Source organism: Mobula birostris, chromosome 19, assembly GCF_030028105.1.
Source record: "Mobula birostris isolate sMobBir1 chromosome 19, sMobBir1.hap1, whole genome shotgun sequence".
NCBI lineage: Eukaryota > Metazoa > Chordata > Chondrichthyes > Myliobatiformes > Myliobatidae > Mobula > Mobula birostris.
Window position 1 is genome coordinate 29,704,830 of NC_092388.1, and position 19,201 is coordinate 29,724,030.

General features: G+C 37.0%; 1 protein-coding gene across 4 annotated transcripts in view; it reads left to right on the forward strand.

Moving 5' to 3' along the window:
* LOC140212489 (cadherin-18) overlaps positions 1-19,201 on the forward strand; it is a 672,855-nt gene that overhangs the window by 471,314 nt on the left and 182,340 nt on the right. For all 4 annotated transcript variants that reach the window (XM_072283357.1, XM_072283356.1, XM_072283355.1 and 1 more), the window contains one exon: positions 9,481-9,953. In XM_072283357.1, the coding sequence (XP_072139458.1) occupies positions 9,732-9,953 (222 nt within the window). In that variant the 5' untranslated portion in view covers positions 9,481-9,731. The remainder of the gene's footprint in view (positions 1-9,480; positions 9,954-19,201) is intronic.

Genomic DNA, 19,201 nt, shown 5'->3' on the forward strand with positions numbered 1-19,201 from the left:
TGCCAACTGCAAAGAATGAGTCAACTCTGAAATTGCTTTGTTTGCTGCAGAGATAAAAGAAACAAGCTCAGTCAAAATCAATGGAAAGCTTCTAGGGTTGGAAATGGGAACAATTAAAGGGGCACTTGACCAAAGCTATAAATAAAATGGAGTGCCTTCTGCAAGATCAGAATGAAGAGTAGAGAAATTATGTTAAAGTTGGAAGAATAGTTAAACCATAATTGGAGCTCTGAGTAGCTTGAGTCCCTGTAGTATAGTAAAGATTCTAATGATCTAGAGAAGAAGCATTTTGGATTTATAAGAATGCAATCCAAACTGAAATGTTTTATATATATATATATCAGGGAATATTAAACTAGGAACAGTCTCTCCTTAATAGAAAAGGCTTAAGGTCTTTAGGATGATTAAAGGGTATAATAGCTTTTCACGCAGAGGGTCATAGTGTTTGGAACAAGCTTCCAGAAGAAGTGTTCAAAGCAAGTCCATCAAAATCATTTAAGAAGCATTTGATTGGTACATGCAGAAACAGAGCTTAGAGGGATACGGGTAGATCTTAGGTAACTGGAACTAGCTGGTCTCTTAGCAAATTTGCGGGTAACACTAAGACTGGGGGCTTATTGGGCAGAGAGGTAGGTTATCTAAGTTTGCAACATGATCTGGGCTAGCAGGAAAAATGGGCTGAAAAATTTGCAGATGGAATCTAATGCATACAAGTGTGAGGTGTTGCACATTGGGAGGACAATCCAGGGTAGAACTTCCATGGTGACCAGTAAGGGACTGAGGGGTGTGGTAGAACAGAGGGATCAGAGAATACAGATACATGGTTCCTTGAAAGTGGCATCACAGGTAAAGAGAGCTTTTGACACATTGGTCTTCATAATCAGCATATTGACTGCAGGACACTCTGTTTTGCCACTGAATCCAGATAAGAATTGGGAAGAGAGAGTGAGGCTGACGCTGCACAACTCCCCCTCACTTAGGTCTAAATCACATGCTAGTCTCGACACCATCATAATGGTGTCGATGTCCTCATCGACGTCGACGATGGACGAACACACCATTGACTGCAGGAGTTAGGGTGTTATTCTGAAGTTGTATGAGACATTGAAGAGGCCAAATTTATAGTCCTGGTCACCTACCAACAGTAAAATTATCAAGAAGATTGAAAGAGTGCAGTGAAAATTTACAAGGATGTTGCCAGGACTTGAGAATCTGAGTTACAGGGAAAGGTGACATTGGTTAGGGCTTTATTCCCTAGAGTGTAGGAGAATGAGGGAAGATTTGAAAGATGCATACAAAATTATGAGGTGTATAGATGGGGAAATGTAAGCAGGCTTTTTCCACTGAGGTTGGGTGACTATAGAAATGAAAATCATAGCTTAAGGTTGAAAAGTGAAATATTTAAGGGGAAAATGAGGGGCAACTTTTTCATTCAGAAGGTGCTGAGGGTGTGGAATAAGCTGCCAGTGGAAGTGGTGGATGTAAATTTGATTTAAACCTTTAAGAGAAGTTTGCATAGGGATATGGATGACAATGGTCTGAGTGCAGGTCAATGGGATTAGGAAAATTAATAGTTTGGTACAGACTACATGGGTAGAAGGACCTGTTCTTGTGATGTAGTGTTCTATGACTCTATGACGCCATGGTCGGCATGGACTCAGTGGTCTGAAGGACCTGTATCTATGCTGTATTACTCTATGGTTCTATGACACTATAATAGGGTGAATATGGAGAAGATAATACTACTTATAGCAGGGAGTGGAACCTGAAACCATAAATAAGAAGCAGGAGTGGACCATCTGACCTGTCGAACCTCCTCCACCATTCAGTAAGATCATGGCTGATCTGGTCGTGGAGTCAGCTTCACAAATGTCCGTTTTCCCCATAAGCTTTAATTCCTCTGCACTACAGCAAATGGCTCATCACCCAAATGAACATCCAACAGTTCTACTTCTGTATCTTACTGAGGGGTTAGTGTTAGATTGTTGTTGTTGCTCAAAGAGATTAGATTAACACTATGTATGTAAAAGTTAATACATGACTGCATTCTATATGCTTGAATTTTGCCACACGCTCCTATATCCATGACCAAAGCTCTGATTTTCACCAAGCAATTAACTTTGTCCCTTATTCTTGGACTGAATTGTTAAGAAATTATCCAATTTTCAAGCATGAAAATTCCTCATTAAACTGTATACTGTATTGATTACAATTAAAAAAGAACAGCGGCAATGAAGCTAAAATGTTAATATTTTGCCTATTTATTAACCATCCTGGCTTAACATTAATAAAGTTAGATAGGGCAGTCAAATCAAATCAAACTTTCATGGTATGATAATTATTCCAATAGAAACTGCAAGTATGCTGTGTTTTAAATTCAGCTCTGCAGATAAGGGGCCACTTTACAAAATTGCATTCCTCATTCATATTAAGGGAAGATGAAAAATAAACAACAAAAGTGCATTGGAAATAGTGTTGAATTAATCATTAGCAAATTCCACACTACATAGTAAAATTCAAGAGGCCTGTCATACCACAAGAAATGATAAGCGTGTTGTTGACATGATGCAAAAATGAGGAGACTTACTGCGCTATGCCACTGGCATCTAGTCCAGCAATGAAAGTTCTCCATCTCTGTCTGTATAGAAGGATTCTACATTGCTGTTTCCGTAACAACTGTTTTTTTTGATCATTCAGAGTTACTAGCCCTGAGGTGAAACCCCAAGCCTGGGGGACCAATGGACCACTCTTAGTCTGGTCTCTACCCTTTGATCTGATTGGCAAGGGTCACCCTATCAAAATTCGAAGCAGAAGGCCCTGACGCCAGCCAACATAGCTCTCCAGGTCATTAAGGCATGCAAGCCAGAAAACCCTACAGCAAGTTTATGGCCCTCTTGGAGGAAATACAAGGAAAATAAATACATTAATTAATCTATGTGACCATAATAAGCAAAATGTATCCCATGAGTTCTCATTTCAAGTTACTCCTTGTGAAGCTTTGGATCTCTTCTCCATATTAAAGACCTTCTATGATAAAGTCTTAAAGTCTGGTAGTTCTCCAGCCTTCCAATGTAATACATATCCGTTGGAAGCGGTTTGCCTAAGGATGCCCAATGCCCATCCTTTAGCAGGATCAGAACTGCCTCTGGGACCACCAGGTGGCAAGACCATTAACCAAATCCTTCTTGTATATCCTGCTGGTACAGTATTGCAAACGTGTCCCTGCACAGGCCAGGATCACCTCTTTCCCGTCACCTGCTCACTCAAGTTACTCATCCAACTTATGTGCAATAACGAAGGTGATATACCTGCCATCCCAATTCAGTATGGTAGTTTATTTGTGTTTATGTTTCCTCATTTTAACTTTTTTTTTGTCTTCACTGAGGCATTCATTTCTGCTGGCTACCTGTTCTATGGCCTTTGGACAATCCACTAGACATTTCAAATTTTCTGCTTTGTTAAAACTCTGTTGCAGAGAATATCAGTCATATTTCAAAGGAAACTAAATACTGATTATGAACTTAATTAGTCGTATATTTCCTCTCACCCTGAAATTTACCTACCTCACTAACATTACTTAAGACTTGCATAGAAACTGGGGCTACTTTCCCCATCCTCTCCTCCTATCACTGGCCATCATCTGGGGAATCAGCATGATATACCTTTGCTGTGCTCCCATCTCTGTCTCAATCCTTTCTTATGAAAGGTGATCCAAACTGCATAACATCTTTTAGTTATAGTCCCACTGAAGTTCTTTCACAATGAAGAGCACCATATTTTTGTCTTTTTAACTGTTATTTACCTATCCTTTGCCTAGAAATTCCTACCTCATTGGTAGCACTAACACAATAAATGGTCACATTTGTAAGTTCTATCTGACTCCAAAACTCATTCCATTTTAGTCAATATAATGATTACCATAGTGCGAGTATTATGCATCATTTTCAATGCTACCGACCAGGGCTAAGTTTGTAGGTAGCTTTGTTTCAGCCGTAAATAGTTTGAAATGAGACTTCGGTTGTCTTACAGAAGACATGAAACACTATAATTTCTGATAAATACTGATACTGAATATTGAATAGTTTCTACAAAATCATCTTTTGTTCCCTGGGCTTATATAAAGCCATCTACCTTTTCTCTTCAATTCTACTGGGATCAGCAAATTGCTGATTGTGGAATCAAGAAGATGAAAGAACACATACCAATGCTCACAGAGTTATCAGAAGTGGAGAGAGTGAGCAGTTTCAAGTTCCTGGCTGTCAAGATCTCTAAGGACCTAACCTGGTTCCAACATATTGATGCAGTTATAAAGAAGGCAAGACAGCGACTATACTTCATTAAGAATTTGAAAAGAATTGGTATGACAACAAATACACTGGAAAAACTTCTATAGATGTACTATGGAGAGCATTCTGACAGAGGCTGCATCACTGTCTGGTGTGGGGTGGGGGTGTTGCTACTGTACACTGCCGAAAGAAGCTGCAGTGGGTTGTAAATTTAGTCAGCTCCATCTTGGATACTAGCGTACAAAGTACCCAGGACATCTTCAAGGAGTGGTGTCTCACAAAGGCAGCATCCATTATTAAGGACCTCCAGCACTTGGGGCATGCCCTTTTCTCACTGTAAGTAGAAGGTACTGAGACCTGAAGGCACACACTTAGTGATTCAGGAACAGCTTCTTCCCATCTGCCATCGGATTCCTATATGGACATTGAACCCGTGAACCCTATGTCACTTTTTAAATATATATTATTTCTGCTTTTTGCATGATTTTTAATCCATTCAAAATACATATACTGCAGTTTATTTATTTATTTATTTTTCTTCTATATTACATATTGCATTGAACTGCTGCTGCTAAGTTAAAAAATTTCATGACACATGCCGATGTTAATAAACCTGATTCTGATATCAAAGTGGGCATAAGTTTGCTGTTAATCAATTTGTCAAATAAACTTGAAGTCATTTCAAATGATCAATCAATGAATATGTGTCAGAACTAGTCATTTTCATTTATTCAAAGCATCAGCTTAGTTAGAATTGTGTCTTCTTTTCCATGAACTAAAGGTATGATACACCTTTGAATGCCACTTCCGAAATTCAGTTCGTTGATGTGAGCAGAACAGAATTTCAAAAGTGGTGTTCAGTTCATAAACGTTGCTAAACTGTATTTGTAGTTCACATAATGGGACAGATTGTACCCTGATTTTCTCAATAATTGGAGGACTAAATCTCACAGTGCTCTGCTTTGAAATCAGGATTGACCACAACTGTGTATCGATGTTAAAATTTGGAGTAAAACAGCATTCAGCACCTGGCTCAACATATAAGTCAAAGTCAAAATAGTGAAAATAAAAATGTATTATCAGAATACATACATGTTGCCACATACAACCTTGAGATTCTTTTTCTGTGGGAATACTTTGCAAATCTATAGAATGGTAACTGTAAACAGGATCTGTAAGCTGTAAGTATCAGGAGCTATAAAGAAACTGTGCAGATACAGATAATAAGTATGAAATAACAAGAAAAAAGAGTCCTTAAATGAGTGTAGTTATCCTCTTTTTTTCAACGGCCTGATGATTGAGGGGTAGTAATTCTTCTTGAACCTGGTGGTACGAGTCCTGAGGCACTCGTACCTGACACCTGATGGCAGCAGCAAGAAAAGAGCATGGCTCAGGTGCTGAGTATCTTTGATAATGGATGTCGCTGCCCTAGTGGACATTTCATGTAGATGTGCTCAATGGTTGGAAGGGTTTTACCTGTGATGTATTGGGCTGAATCCACTACCTTTTGTAGGATCGTTCACTCAAAGGCATTGGCATTCCCGTACCAGGCCATAATGCAGCCAGCCAACACACTTTCCGCCACACATCTATCGATGTTTGGCAAGGTTTTTGATGATGTGCCGAGTCTTCACAAACTCCTGAGGAAGTAGAGGCACTGATTTGCTTTCTTCACAAACATATTTATATGATGGGTCCAGGACATTTTTCTGGACAAGTGCTTGGTTGGATTTTAAAAATTCGGCAAACTATGGCTAAGAAAGTATCTGCAAAACAAACAGACAGAACACATTAATCTTTCTACCTCAAGGATATAGCATAATCAATGCACTTTGAGGATAAAAGTGCTAATAAAAAGTAGGATTGATCAGAAGGAGCAGTCACCTAGAATGAATTAGCTGTGGGCCATTTCCTGACATCACTTTTGGTGCTTTTGATGTGCATCTTTGAGGAAGAAATACATATATCAGACCAGGCTGAATTCAACATTCAATCTTTAATGCTTAATGTTGGATTTCTCAGCTGAATCTAGTCTTTCTAAATGCATTCTGCAGATTGAAATGATTAAACATATTTTATTTATGTATTGTTCCTGAGGTCATTGGAGCACAATAAAAATATGATGAAGATTACGCTGAACTAATCATTAATTGTAATAATGGGTGTTTCTTTGGGTTTTATGTTGAAATAAACGATCTTGATGATGATTTAAAATGGATGAACCTTGGTCATCTATTACCATCCATGGCAGATTTTCAAAGGATTTGAATTCAGAATTGCCTGGATGTTTCATGACAATACATATCTATTTTGCACGTTCCACCACACCATCTGCTCATAATATTCTTTAATAATGTGGTAATATTATAATTAAGTTGATGGATTAATTGAAGATAATTGTGATTGAAAATACCTCAGCCTTCCTACAGAAGTAATGCATTTACTTTATACCAATCCTATCAGTTAGTGAATCATCATCAAGTTATTATTATAAATAGAGCTAATGATTCATAATTGAGTGTGATTTCTTCAATCTCGCCTAAAAATAATGCCTGACAATATTAGCATTTGTGCTTAACCTAAATAAGACATTGTATTTATTCCATCAAAATAAGAGGTGTTAATCTATTTAATTATGTTACATTTTCAAATGCTAATAATTACGTTAATTATATATATGTATTTTTCTCAATTCACTGCATTTACTTGCTCTTTATTTAAAAGGTAGTTTTGATCTTCATTCCTGTCTTCAACATTTCAATACACATCATCTATTAAATGACAAAGTTCCAAAAAGACTATTTGGATGAAAATCCATGTTGGAAGACTGTGTTTGGCCCAGCCAGAGATTTCAACAGAAAACTGCAAATTGTAGTCACCCATTATCATCATCATTGTGGTCCAACTGTAGTTGAAAGTATATCATCTGTTGTCTAATTTGTGGGCAATACAATATAAGTTGAACTTCACTTCTTCAGTTTGACACAATTGCACATTTAGGGCATAGAGCAGAGGATGGATTTTTACCTAAATCACCTGCCCAACTTCGAAAGCATAGCTTAATAGCTGGTGTGAAACATTGCACTTCCATGCCTCCTCTCTCTGTATGAGATTGTCAGCTTAGTGGCAGTTTTGTTTTGGTGCCCCAGACCCAATGGGAATTGAATTTAGCTGTTTAAATTCATTTCAACTTGGTCCAAAGTAGATAGCAGCTGGATGAGACTTAAATCTTCTCAACCCTAGATGAACTTGATCCCAAATTTTAGGTCCCAAAAGTAAATAATCAGCTTCTACCCAGCATTCTGTACTGCCTCTAGCCAAATCTTATAAAATATTTTGGTTTTACAACATACATTTCCATGAAAACACGTGACTGGAAATGTCATAGTTTTGCTTATGTATGACATCAGGTGAATTAACATAATTTTAAATAAAAAGTTTAAAAATGAATATCTCATTAAGAAAAGAAAAGCATGTTTGTAGATCTTGCTCTACACCAGCCATGATAAAGAAATGGTACCATTGGCAGAAGTAGATTGCAAAGAATTTAACAGTCTGAACATAAACTTGCTCAGAAATCTCATTCATCAGGTAGAATGGAGATTGGCCCAGTTTCCAAAGTTTAGTGTTAATCAAGATTCACTGCTGCAAAACCAAAGTCATTCAGATGCTAGAAGTGTGGATTAAAACAAAATTCTGCATAAACCTAACAAGTCAGTCGGACCTTCACACCCATCTCTCCTTAACCCCTACCCCCCCCCCCATTATGGTTAGATTAGAAGGCAGGTGGCATTAAATTTTTTAAAGAATGAGGAAATTGGAAAATGCAGATTACTAGGTAGAGGAAATGCTACAGTCAGGATTTTGTGACACTTAGAAGATATAATGACAAGTTTGTTGAGAGTGTTTTGAAGTTGTAACCACCAGAATAGGTGGTTAATGTGTAGGATGTATTTAGATTTTCATAAGTGCATCAGTAAGGTACCACATGAAAGGGTATTAAACAAAATAAGTGAGATTGCTGGGTAATGCACTGAGATTTCAATAATCTACAGGAAACAGAGAGTAAGACTCAACATTTTTTTTCTGCTTGGGAGGCTTTGACCTTGAGATGCTGCAAGGAAACCTGTTCTGGGCAGTTTAGGAAGGCTGGTTCTGTTCTGGGGGTGGAGCTGGATTCCCTGGCATTTGTGTCTGAGGGGAGGACGTTGTAAAAGCTACGGAGCATTATGGACAATCCCTCTCACCACCTCCATGACCTGCTGGACAAACAGAGGAGCATGTTTAGTAACTGACTGATTCCACGAAGTTACACCACAGAATGCCACAGGAGATCCTTTCTTGTATCCCATCTGTATATTGAACTATTACATTTTAATGTACATTTTGTATTATTTTTCATTCCTCAATGCTTACATTTTGTATATTAAAGTATATATTTCTGACTGAGCCACCCTGCAACAATGATTTCCTTCAGGATAAATGAAGTCTTATCTTATTTTTACATTCTAGAACCACTGAGCTAAAGAAACACACAGTCTATAGTCTCCATAAACCATGATAAAACTTACATGATTATCAGTGCAATTTACATTTCTTGCAACTTGAATTTCTGCTACCTTTCACATTAATTTAAGAAATACTGCATTAAATAATGGACTTGCTCACAAACTCCCCAATTGAATTAATCTTCATCCAAAGTTACTACTAATTGTATTAATTTTCAGGACCTTAAAAAGATTGAGAGATTCTTGTATTTATTTTTAAATCAATTTTAGTCCTTTAAATTCAGTACATTCATTATAATATTGTAATCAGGAATTCTTAGTAATTTTTTAAAAGGTTTATCAGCATACAAACAATTTTGGCTCTAAGTTTGCCAAGGATTATTCTTTAAAGCAACATTTTACATTTTACAAAGAGTACTTTTTAAGTCTGGTTGCAGTGGTTCATGGCAGATATTACGGTCAGTGGATGCTTGGTGTTGCCTTACTTTCATTTCATTGAATTTGTTTAGAAATTCTTATTTATGTTCCTGACCATTAATCTTCAAGAGGTATTTCATTATCTAAAAACAATAGTTCTGTTGATGCTTTTCAAATGCTTCAGTTGATGATATTCAGGTGAAGGTCTTACAGAAGGGTTGTATTTTTCTGATTATGTTTAATTATTATTTCTGTTATCTTCTCTGTAGGTCAAACATGTTAAGTCCTGGGAAGATTTGTTAAGATTCTCTACAGTCCATCACCATCCTGCTTGAGGGATATTTGTTTTCCATGATGTGAATAAGTATCGATGTTTTCCCCAGTGGATGGTCAAGCCATGAAAATGCATAGATCTTCTCAGGTTGCTTTCTGATACTGGACTAAACTGTGCCAGATCTGCAGTTGGAAAAACATTTGTCAACAGTAAAGGAATTTCAACCAAACTTGTCTTGGGCTCACCATGAAAGTTCCACCCATTCTTCCTTTGTGTCTGGTGCTGCTCTGCCTCGGGATTTTTTGCTTTGCATCAACTCTCCAGAGCACTATTAAGTTGACAAGAAATCAAAACAAGCAATTAGAAGGAGAGAAAGAAGTACATCATCGACCTAAGCGTGGTTGGGTCTGGAACCAATTCTTTGTTTTAGAAGAACATATAGGACCAGAAGCTCAGTACGTGGGCAAGGTAAGTTTACAGCTGCACATTGTCACATTAATAAATAATTTTTAATGTTAATCCTTTCAAATCACATCACTGGTGAAAAGTTAAATCTGGTTAATAAGTTCTCAATTGTCCTATTCTAACAAATACTTAGCAGACATTTTTTTAGTTAAAAGAACCACAGATCACATCCCCTGGATCCAAACTTTGCCATGTCATTTGGCAGATTCCAAAAAAAAAAGACCTAAATTTCATGGAGTATACCCCTTTCAATTTAATAATATTTTTCCCACTTTAAGTGTTATTTAAAAGCGTTGGATAGGTTAAATATGGACATTTTCCAACTGCATGAGTTGAGTTTACAAAAGTGTGTAGAGTTGGAAGGAGATGAATTTTTTTTTATTTATAGAGTGAGTTAATTAGAACTAGACTGCACTGCTTGAGAGGGCAGTGATATACAACAGATGTGAAGGTTTAATTGAATAATATTTTTCAAAGAGCTAGCACAAGCATCATGGGTTGAACAGCTTCATTGTGTGCTGTATGATTCTATTGCCTGGAAGTTGATCCCTGGTTGGTAGTACTGATGTCAGTTGAGTGAATTTCAGAGGTAGCATGCAATGTGTGGTGACGTGACCTTATTGTGAGGTTAGCATGGCCAACCAAGAATCCATTTTTAGGTATTTGATCTCTGATGTTCTAACCTGCTTAATTGTATGAAGTTATTACATTTTTATGAACTTTGCTCAAAATTACCTTTAATGTGTTGCACTAAATTATGTAGTCAGAGTGTTTTAGTCACTTGTTCAAACTTTCTAATACAGTTAATGGATATAAAAACTTTGTACCTGTTGCTTTATATATTTTGCAACTAATTACTGTTCTTGAAACAGAAAATGATTGATATGCAGTAGTTTATTAGTGACCTTATCTAAAAGCCAAAAATATTTAGTTTTTGATTATGGAACCTCTCATGTTGCTGACATCACATGACTAGTTCATTGCAAATAATGGTGATTCAGTGCCAAAAGTGTGGCAATTGCTGTAGGTAAACATTCACCATTCTGATAATGTCTAATATTCACCATTGAATGAATGCTTATTACTTGTGTAACAAACACACAGTAATAGAGCAAATAAATCAATTTTTAGTAGCTAATGCTGGAAACAATTATAGTAGATACCTGTGGCTGACTATTGAAGACTATTAAATAATTTGGTGTAGTTAAGTATCTTGAAGAAAATAGTTGTAGTTTATAATGTTTCTTTGATGTATTGTTTTCTTCTGATTCAGTTATATTTTAAGTTTCACGCTGTGCAGTGAAACTAATGTGAGCATTGATAACTGATAAATGAAAAATAAATGAAAAAATGTTTTCTTCTGTGGAATACCATTACCATTCTCAAAAATACATTTTTATTTATTGTTCATTATTCAGGGTGACAAAACCTTAAATGAAGATTTCAAATACTTTGTACTTCAAAAGTTGATTCAGATGAATACATTAAGTTGCTTCATCTGCCATATTAAAAAGGAGTAGTGTTTCCTGGATTTCACATTGTTTTAATGACCTGGGTTATTTTTTTCTTCTGTATAACATACCTGGATTCTACATAATGAGATTGCCATTTCCCAGCTTTAACCACCTTTGACAGACCAGTTAAAACACTTTCCCAGCTCTTTGTCCAAAGTAATGAGACAATTGAAATTCACTCAATCTGACTGAGTACATCAACCAAGTCTCAAAAAAGCCTGTGTGAATATTCTTGTCCAAGTAATGTGTCTGGGACTTCTTTTTTCCCAATTTGTGCCCTCAATGTCAGCAAGACCAAGGATTTGATTGTGGACTCCAGGAAGTCAGGAGTAATAATAAGCCTTATTCTGATTTACTTAAAATAATCTATTGATATCTCTTGGTGGATTCTACTAGGAAAATGTTGGACAACTGGGTGTTTTAGAATATAAATTAGAGTAGTATTCATTTGGTCAAGGGAAATATGGAATCAACATAAAACACGTTTATTGTACCTCTCCACAGGCAAAATAATAAATTATTTGAGTTAATCTTGAGTTATTTATTATCAAATGTTAGCTAATAGTCACTTTCCTACATTTGAGATCTTTGCCATATTTGAAATGACTACTAGCTTAAATGAAGTAAATACCAGATATATATTTTTAAATGATTAATAAATAAAATACAACTGCACTGAAAAATCCAAATTAATGAAATAATATTATTCCACAACATGTCTTAAAACATGATCACATTTAAATATGCATTTCTTTCCATGTGATATAACTATGAGTTAAATTAGTTACATTTGCACTTGTTTTTATGCTAATGAAAATGTATTTGTATTTATTAAATAATTGTATTTATTAAATATAATTGTATTTTCCACTGGTGGCTATGGTTCAAAGTTTGATTTCAAGAGAGGAACTGTGCCTTCACGTTTGGTTGTTTTCTGTTTTATAAATTCTTAGTATTCTCTGCTATCACTAGAACTGGTAATGATAGATTAACATTTTCAGTTTTACTTAACTACCTGGACAACTAAAAGCAGAAAATTCTGGAAATACTCTAGACAGCATCTTTGGAATGAGAATTTGACTTGCATTTCAGGTTGGTGAGCTTTAATCAGGACAATAAAAAGTTATATTAAAAAATCAAACTGAGGATTAGGGACAGGAGTGGAGATGATAAGAAACAGAGAAACTGAATGAATCAAATGCTACTGGTACCAGCTGAAAGAAGGTGAGAAAGGCTCATAAATCATTGTTTGTCTGTTTGGAGAAGATGTAATTAGAGGGAGCTGAAAGCAACAGAGAGAATAAAAGAACATGCTGAAATTGTGCGACCAAACCGCTCCAAGTTGATGACTTCTCAATCTGAACTGACTATTCCTCATGTAAACTGGGAAGGTGAGCTATCTAGAATTGTTCAAAGTATGTAGAGTCCTGAGGTTTGTTTTGTGCTTTGTTGGAAGATGAAATGATGTCTTTGATCTTAAGCTGGAGTTCATTAAAACAGTATATGAGACCGTAGAAAGAGAACTGTGAGTTGAAGTGGGTTGAAGAATTAAAGTGGGAGGTACGGGGTTACCAAATGGATTGAATAGGTGTGTTCTGCAACATGGTTGTTTAGGATACACGTAGTTTCTCCACTGCAGAGATCGCCAAATTCACTTAATTCATTTGGAAGATGTATAAGTAAATGGCTACTTCACCCGGAAGGAACATTTAGATCTCTCTATGGTGAAGAGGTGCATAGGTTGCATTGGATAGATCTGCTGCAATTAATAAACCTTCCCCATCAGCTATCAACTGGTAGAACCTTTTTCTATGAGGGTATGTAGAGCGAGCTTGGGTGTGTCTGCTTGGACGGAAGGAGGATGAGAGGCAACTTGATAGAGGGTTGTACAAGATGATAAGAGGCATAGATTGAGGAAAGAGCCAGAGATTTTTTATTCCCCAGGGCGGAAATGGCTAATATAAGAGAGCATAATTATTGGGTGAATGGAGGAGGGACAGAGGTAAGTTTGTTACACAGAGAACGGTGAGTGCATGGGACACCTACCAGAAGTGGTTGAGGCAGGTACATTGGGTGCACTTAAGAAGCTCTTGGATAGGAACATGGATGATAGAAAAGTAGAAGGCTATGTAGGAGGGAAGGGTTAGAGTGATATTAGAGTAGGCTATAAAGTTGACTCAATGTCATACTGTACATGTTGTGGTGTTCTATGCTCTGTGTTCTGATGAGTACCATTTAGGTAAGTTGTTCTGCCTTGGCTTCCATCCTCATAGAGCTTCTCTTTGTTTTCTCTAACTTGCACCTCTGCCTTATTTCTAACTTTTCCTAGTTCTGATAAAAAGATCATCCATCTGACAAGTTAACTTAATTTCTCTCTGCACAGATACAGCCTGGCTTGTTGAGTTTTTCTAATGTTTGCTGTCTTGATTTCAAGTTTCCAGCATTTGTAGTTCTGCTTTTGCTTTTTTTAAAAATGGCTAAGTGCATAATTGACTGAAGTATAATTCTTCTTTCAAAAAAGAGGCTTGCAGCCAATTATTTAAATAGCAATTCTCAGAATAAAATCCGATTCAAGCTACTTTCTTGGCAAACAAGTAGCATCCAGCTGTAGTTGAAATAGATCTTAGTTAAAACACTCATTTAAATATGCAACATCAGTCAAACAACTCCTGCCATTAATTGTTGATAAGACATTGACTGCAATTATCAGAAATATTTAACAGGTTGTTCCTCTCCAAAAGGACCAGCAGCCACACAGCTAAATACTACAGATGTTGGAAACCAAGTCAAAACAGAAACAAAGCCGATTAGCATTTGTCTGGCAGCTTAAGACCTTATGTCAGCTATTGATGAATATTTGGCTAGTGGAAAAGCTCCACCTAGAATAATTATTTTTTTCTGAGGATACTCCCTTCTGATTGTAGAGAGCGCTCATTAAAAAAAAATCAGAGACTGATATTGTAGGTTTTCTCTGTGCACTACTTGTTTGTTCAAAATGTAATCTTGCTTCCAGTAACATTTAGAACATGAGTGAAATCGTCCGTCTTGTCAATGTACACTTCCATATGTAGATATCCAGAGGCCCAAAGCAAAATGAAAATGGAGAGATCTATGTAATTCATACAAGTATTTGAAGGATTTTCTAATATTCAACCCCTGTGAACTTCCGAGCAGTTGAAAACAGAAGTGTTAATTTCTCACAGTTTATTCATTAGTGATAAGTAATTATGAATTTTTGGAGTTAACATCTTTTATCACTGAACTAAACATGTACTGTACCATATACAACACAATCGTCAAATTTGGTCTCTAACAAAATTTGATGAAACTGGTCACAATTTAGTAATCTGATACATTATACTTTACTTTATTGCCGCCAAACAATTGATGCTAGAACGTACAATCATCACAGCGATATTTGATTCTGCACTTCCGGCTCCCAGGATTACAAACCGATAGTAAATATTAAAAAATTAAATTATAAATCATAAATAGAAAATAGAAAAATGGAAAGTAAGGTAGTGCAAAAAAACCGAGAGGCAGGTCCAGATATTTGGAGGGTACGGCCCAGATCCGGATCAGGATCCGTTCAGCAGTCTTATCACAGTTGGAAAGAAGCTGTTCCCAAACCTGACTGTACGCATAACTTAATCCAGAAATAATTCAGTAGGAAAATCTAGTCCTGGAAAATTGCAAATAAATTGTTAAATCTGCATGTTACCATTTTGTACATAAGGAATTGGGGGCTAAAAGTGATCTTTTGATAAAGCTGGGAGACAGTGTAACTTAATCTTACATGCATGATTATTTCTCTATTTTACTCCGTCCTTTTGCATAACACCCTGGCTTTATATTACTTGCACTTTAATTGGAAACCTGCATCGCACTGGAAATCAGAGAATTAAATTTAGTATAACTACAGGGGTTCCTCTGCAGTACAAGGAGAGAGAGGGTGTAAAATTGTGTTGCGACAGGAGCAGAAACAGCGTTAATAGCGTTATAATTACAGAATGAGAGCTATATATAGGTAGTTGGTATCAAAATGTGAAACATGAATTTTTAATCCAAGAAATTGGCAAAAAATCAAGTAAATGTGACAGCAAGAAATAGTGGTGACAATTAAAACTATGCAAGCATCTTATAGTATTGTAAATAATTACAATAAATTAGGTTTCTGGGTTTGTCCTCTGTAAAATACCAGCCATATATTTAAACTTGTTACCACAAATAGTCACAAACTCCAATTTGATGTGAAAATATCCTAACTTTAAACTACACATGAATAAGCCTGAAGACAAAGTAGACTTTTAGGATGATGTCATACATCATGATTCCAGATATATTGTTATTTATTCTGAGAAATTTATTATACCAAGTCCGTAGAAGGTCCACTCTTTGGTTGCTACTTTCTAGTTCAATGTTCAGGTCAAAATAAATGTATTAGCAAACATAAATGTATGTAAGCTTATATTACCTTGTTTGTTTTCTGAAACCATTTACAATGAAAGAGAAATACAAAACAATTTATGCAAAGCTATACAGAAACAGGCAAAGACTGACAAACAGCCAATGTGCAAAAGAAGACAAACTGTGCAAATAAATAATACTGAGAACATCAGTTGTAAAAGGTCCTTGAAAGTGAGCTTGTAGGTCATAGAATTAGTTCAGAGTAGTGTGATTGAAGTTATCCACCTTAAAACTAATTATCAAATTAAATGATGGTGGCTAGACTTTGATATTGGGCTTCTCTGTGAAGAGATGGATAAAAGAACTTCACTAATCTAGTTCAATTACCTTTCTTATTTTGCTTTTTTAATATAAGGCTACCGAGTGACATTTATCTCAAAATTGCTTCCCAATCACTGGTACATTTATTCACTTAAGCATATTATATTGTGCACATAATCTTCACTCTCAGCATTCATTGGTCAATGGAATGAATTTCCAAGGCAGTGTGAGACTATATTTCGTGTTTATCATTGCTTATAAAGATTATAATTCTAGATTTGTGTTGCTAGGTCAAGGAGTAGAGGACAATTTTACTTGAATACTTTGGGTGCTCAGAAGCCAAAATGATACCTTCCAAGTCACAGTTAAAATGAATTTATTAACAAACTACATATGTGTTACCATATGTTACATTGAGATTCATTTTTTTGCAGAGTTACAGAAAAACAAAGAAGTGCAATAGAATTTATGAAAAACTATAAATAAAGACTGACAAACAACCAAAGTGCAAAAGAAGATAACTTGTGCAAATAAAAATTCAATCAATCAATCAATCCTAAATTATATTCTACCCCAAAAAAATGAACAAAATGGAATAGACACAACAGGTGTTTTTGTGCAGGGGGAGGGATTTGGGGGTTGATGTGTCTGTTCCATTTTTTGTTTGTCTTTGGGGGGGGGATTTTGGGGGTTGGTGATCCAGCTGCCTTTCTTTTCTTTCTTGGTTTCATGGCTACCCGGAGAAGAAGAATTTCAGGTTGTATATTTTGATAATAAATGAACCATTGAACTTTTGAGTCTTTTGCTTTCATCTGCATTTAACTCAAAATACTACTTTTGTGAAAGATTGGAAAATCGTACCAGGAAAATTGGAAAGGGGATAAATTGGATTGCAGCTGAAAGTAGAGAAGATAAAACAGGTTACTGAGAAACAGTTAAAGAATGGGACTATTGGGATAATTCCGAGAGCTGGAATAGAGTTAATGGGTTGAACGACCTTTTCATTTTGTTAGAAATACATGAAATACGTGATTTCATAAAATATGTGGGAAGATATTTCTTCACTTGGAGGAAAGTAAATCTCTGAAAATCTCTGCAAGGGAGTTGTGGAGGTTCAGTTATTGATTGTTGAAAATAAACGTAATCAACTGCAATGGGATTACTGCAGGAAAGTGGTGTTGTAGTAGAAACTGAGCTGAATGTGGGAGCAAGTACAGCTAGCTGAATATCACATTCTGTTTCCATTTCTCACATTCTAAGACTCACCACATTACATTTGCTGAATTCAGTTCTACTTATTTCTTAACATTAACTTTTTAATCCATAAATACCGAATAATATGTCTGGATGATATAGCCTGTGTATTGTATAAGTATTCTCATCAATGTTAAAAGATACTTAAGTTGTAAAATCTTGTACTTCTGTGGTGTCCCTAATGCAATGAAACATTATAGGAATATTATTAAACTAAATTTATATTAACGTCATACATTAGCACTATAGTAAAACATTCCCAATGAAACCATCATGTGAAGATAATGTTCCAAAATGTGGTAAGGAGATTTGAAAAGTCAGGTGAAGAAAATGGAATACCTAGAAAAACCCATGCATTTCATGGGGAGGTTGTACAATTATTTTAAAGAGGATGCCAGGATTGAACACTGAACTCCAATGCTTGAGCTGCAGTAGAGTTGGGCTAACTGCTATCTACCATAGCACCCATACATGGTCAAGAGTTCCAGCTGTTGTTCATATCAAACATCATAATGGGGAAGAAATGAGATCTCAGTGACTTTGACTATGGAATAATTTTTGATGCCAGATGCATGGTTTGAGTATCTAGAAACTGCTGATCTCATGGGATTTTCACACACAACAGTCTCCAGAGTTTACAGAAGATGGTGTGAAAACAAAAAAAAAATCCAGCAAGCAACACACATCAAAGTTGCTGGTGAACGCAGCAGGCCAGGCAGCATCTGTAGGAAGAGGTGCAGTCGACGTTTCAGGCCGAGACCCTTCGTCAGTACTAACTGAAGGAAGAGTGAGTAAGGGATTTGAGAGGGGGAGGGGGAGATCCAAAATGATAGGAGAAGACAGGAGGGGGAGGGATGGAGCCAAGAGCTGGACAGGTGATAGGCAAAAGGGGATACGAGAGGATCATGGGACAGGAGGTCCGGGAAGAAAGACAAGGGGGGGGGACCCAGAGGATGGGCAAGAGGTATATTCAGAGGGACAGAGGGAGAAAAAGGAGAGTGAGAGAAAGAATGTGTGTATAAAAATAAGTAACAGATGGGGTACGAGGGGGAGGTGGGGCCTTAGCGGAAGTTAGAGAAGTCGATGTTCATGCCATCAGGTTGGAGGCTACCCAGACGGAATATAAGGTGTTGTTCCTCCAACCTGAGTGTGGCTTCATCTTTACAGTAGAGGAGGCCGTGGATGGACATGTCAGAATGGGAATGGGATGTGGAATTAAAATGTGTGGCCACTGGGAGATCCTGCTTTCTCTGGCGGACAGAGCGTAGATGTTCAGCAAAGCGGTCTCCCAGTCTGCGTCGGGTCTCGCCAATATATAAAAGGCCACATCGGGAGCACTGGACACAGTATATCACCCCAGTCAACTCACAGGTGAAGTGTTGCCTCACCTGGAAGGACTGTTTGGGGCCCTGAATGGTGGTAAGGGAAGAAGTGTAAGGGCATGTGTAGCACTTGTTCCGCTTACACGGATAAGTGCCAGGAGGGAGATCAGTGGGGAGGGATGGGGGGGACGAATGGACAAGGGAGTTGTGTAGGGAGCGATCCCTGCGGAATGCAGGGGGGGGGGGAGGGAAAGATGTGCTTAGTGGTGGGATCCCGTTGGAGGTGGCGGAAGTTACGGAGAATAATATGTTGGACCCGGAGGCTGGTGGGGTGGTAGGTGAGGACCAGGGGAACCCTATTCCTAGTGGGGTGGCGAGAAGATGGAGTGAGAGCAGATGTACGTGAAATGGGGGAGATGCGTTTAAGAGCAGA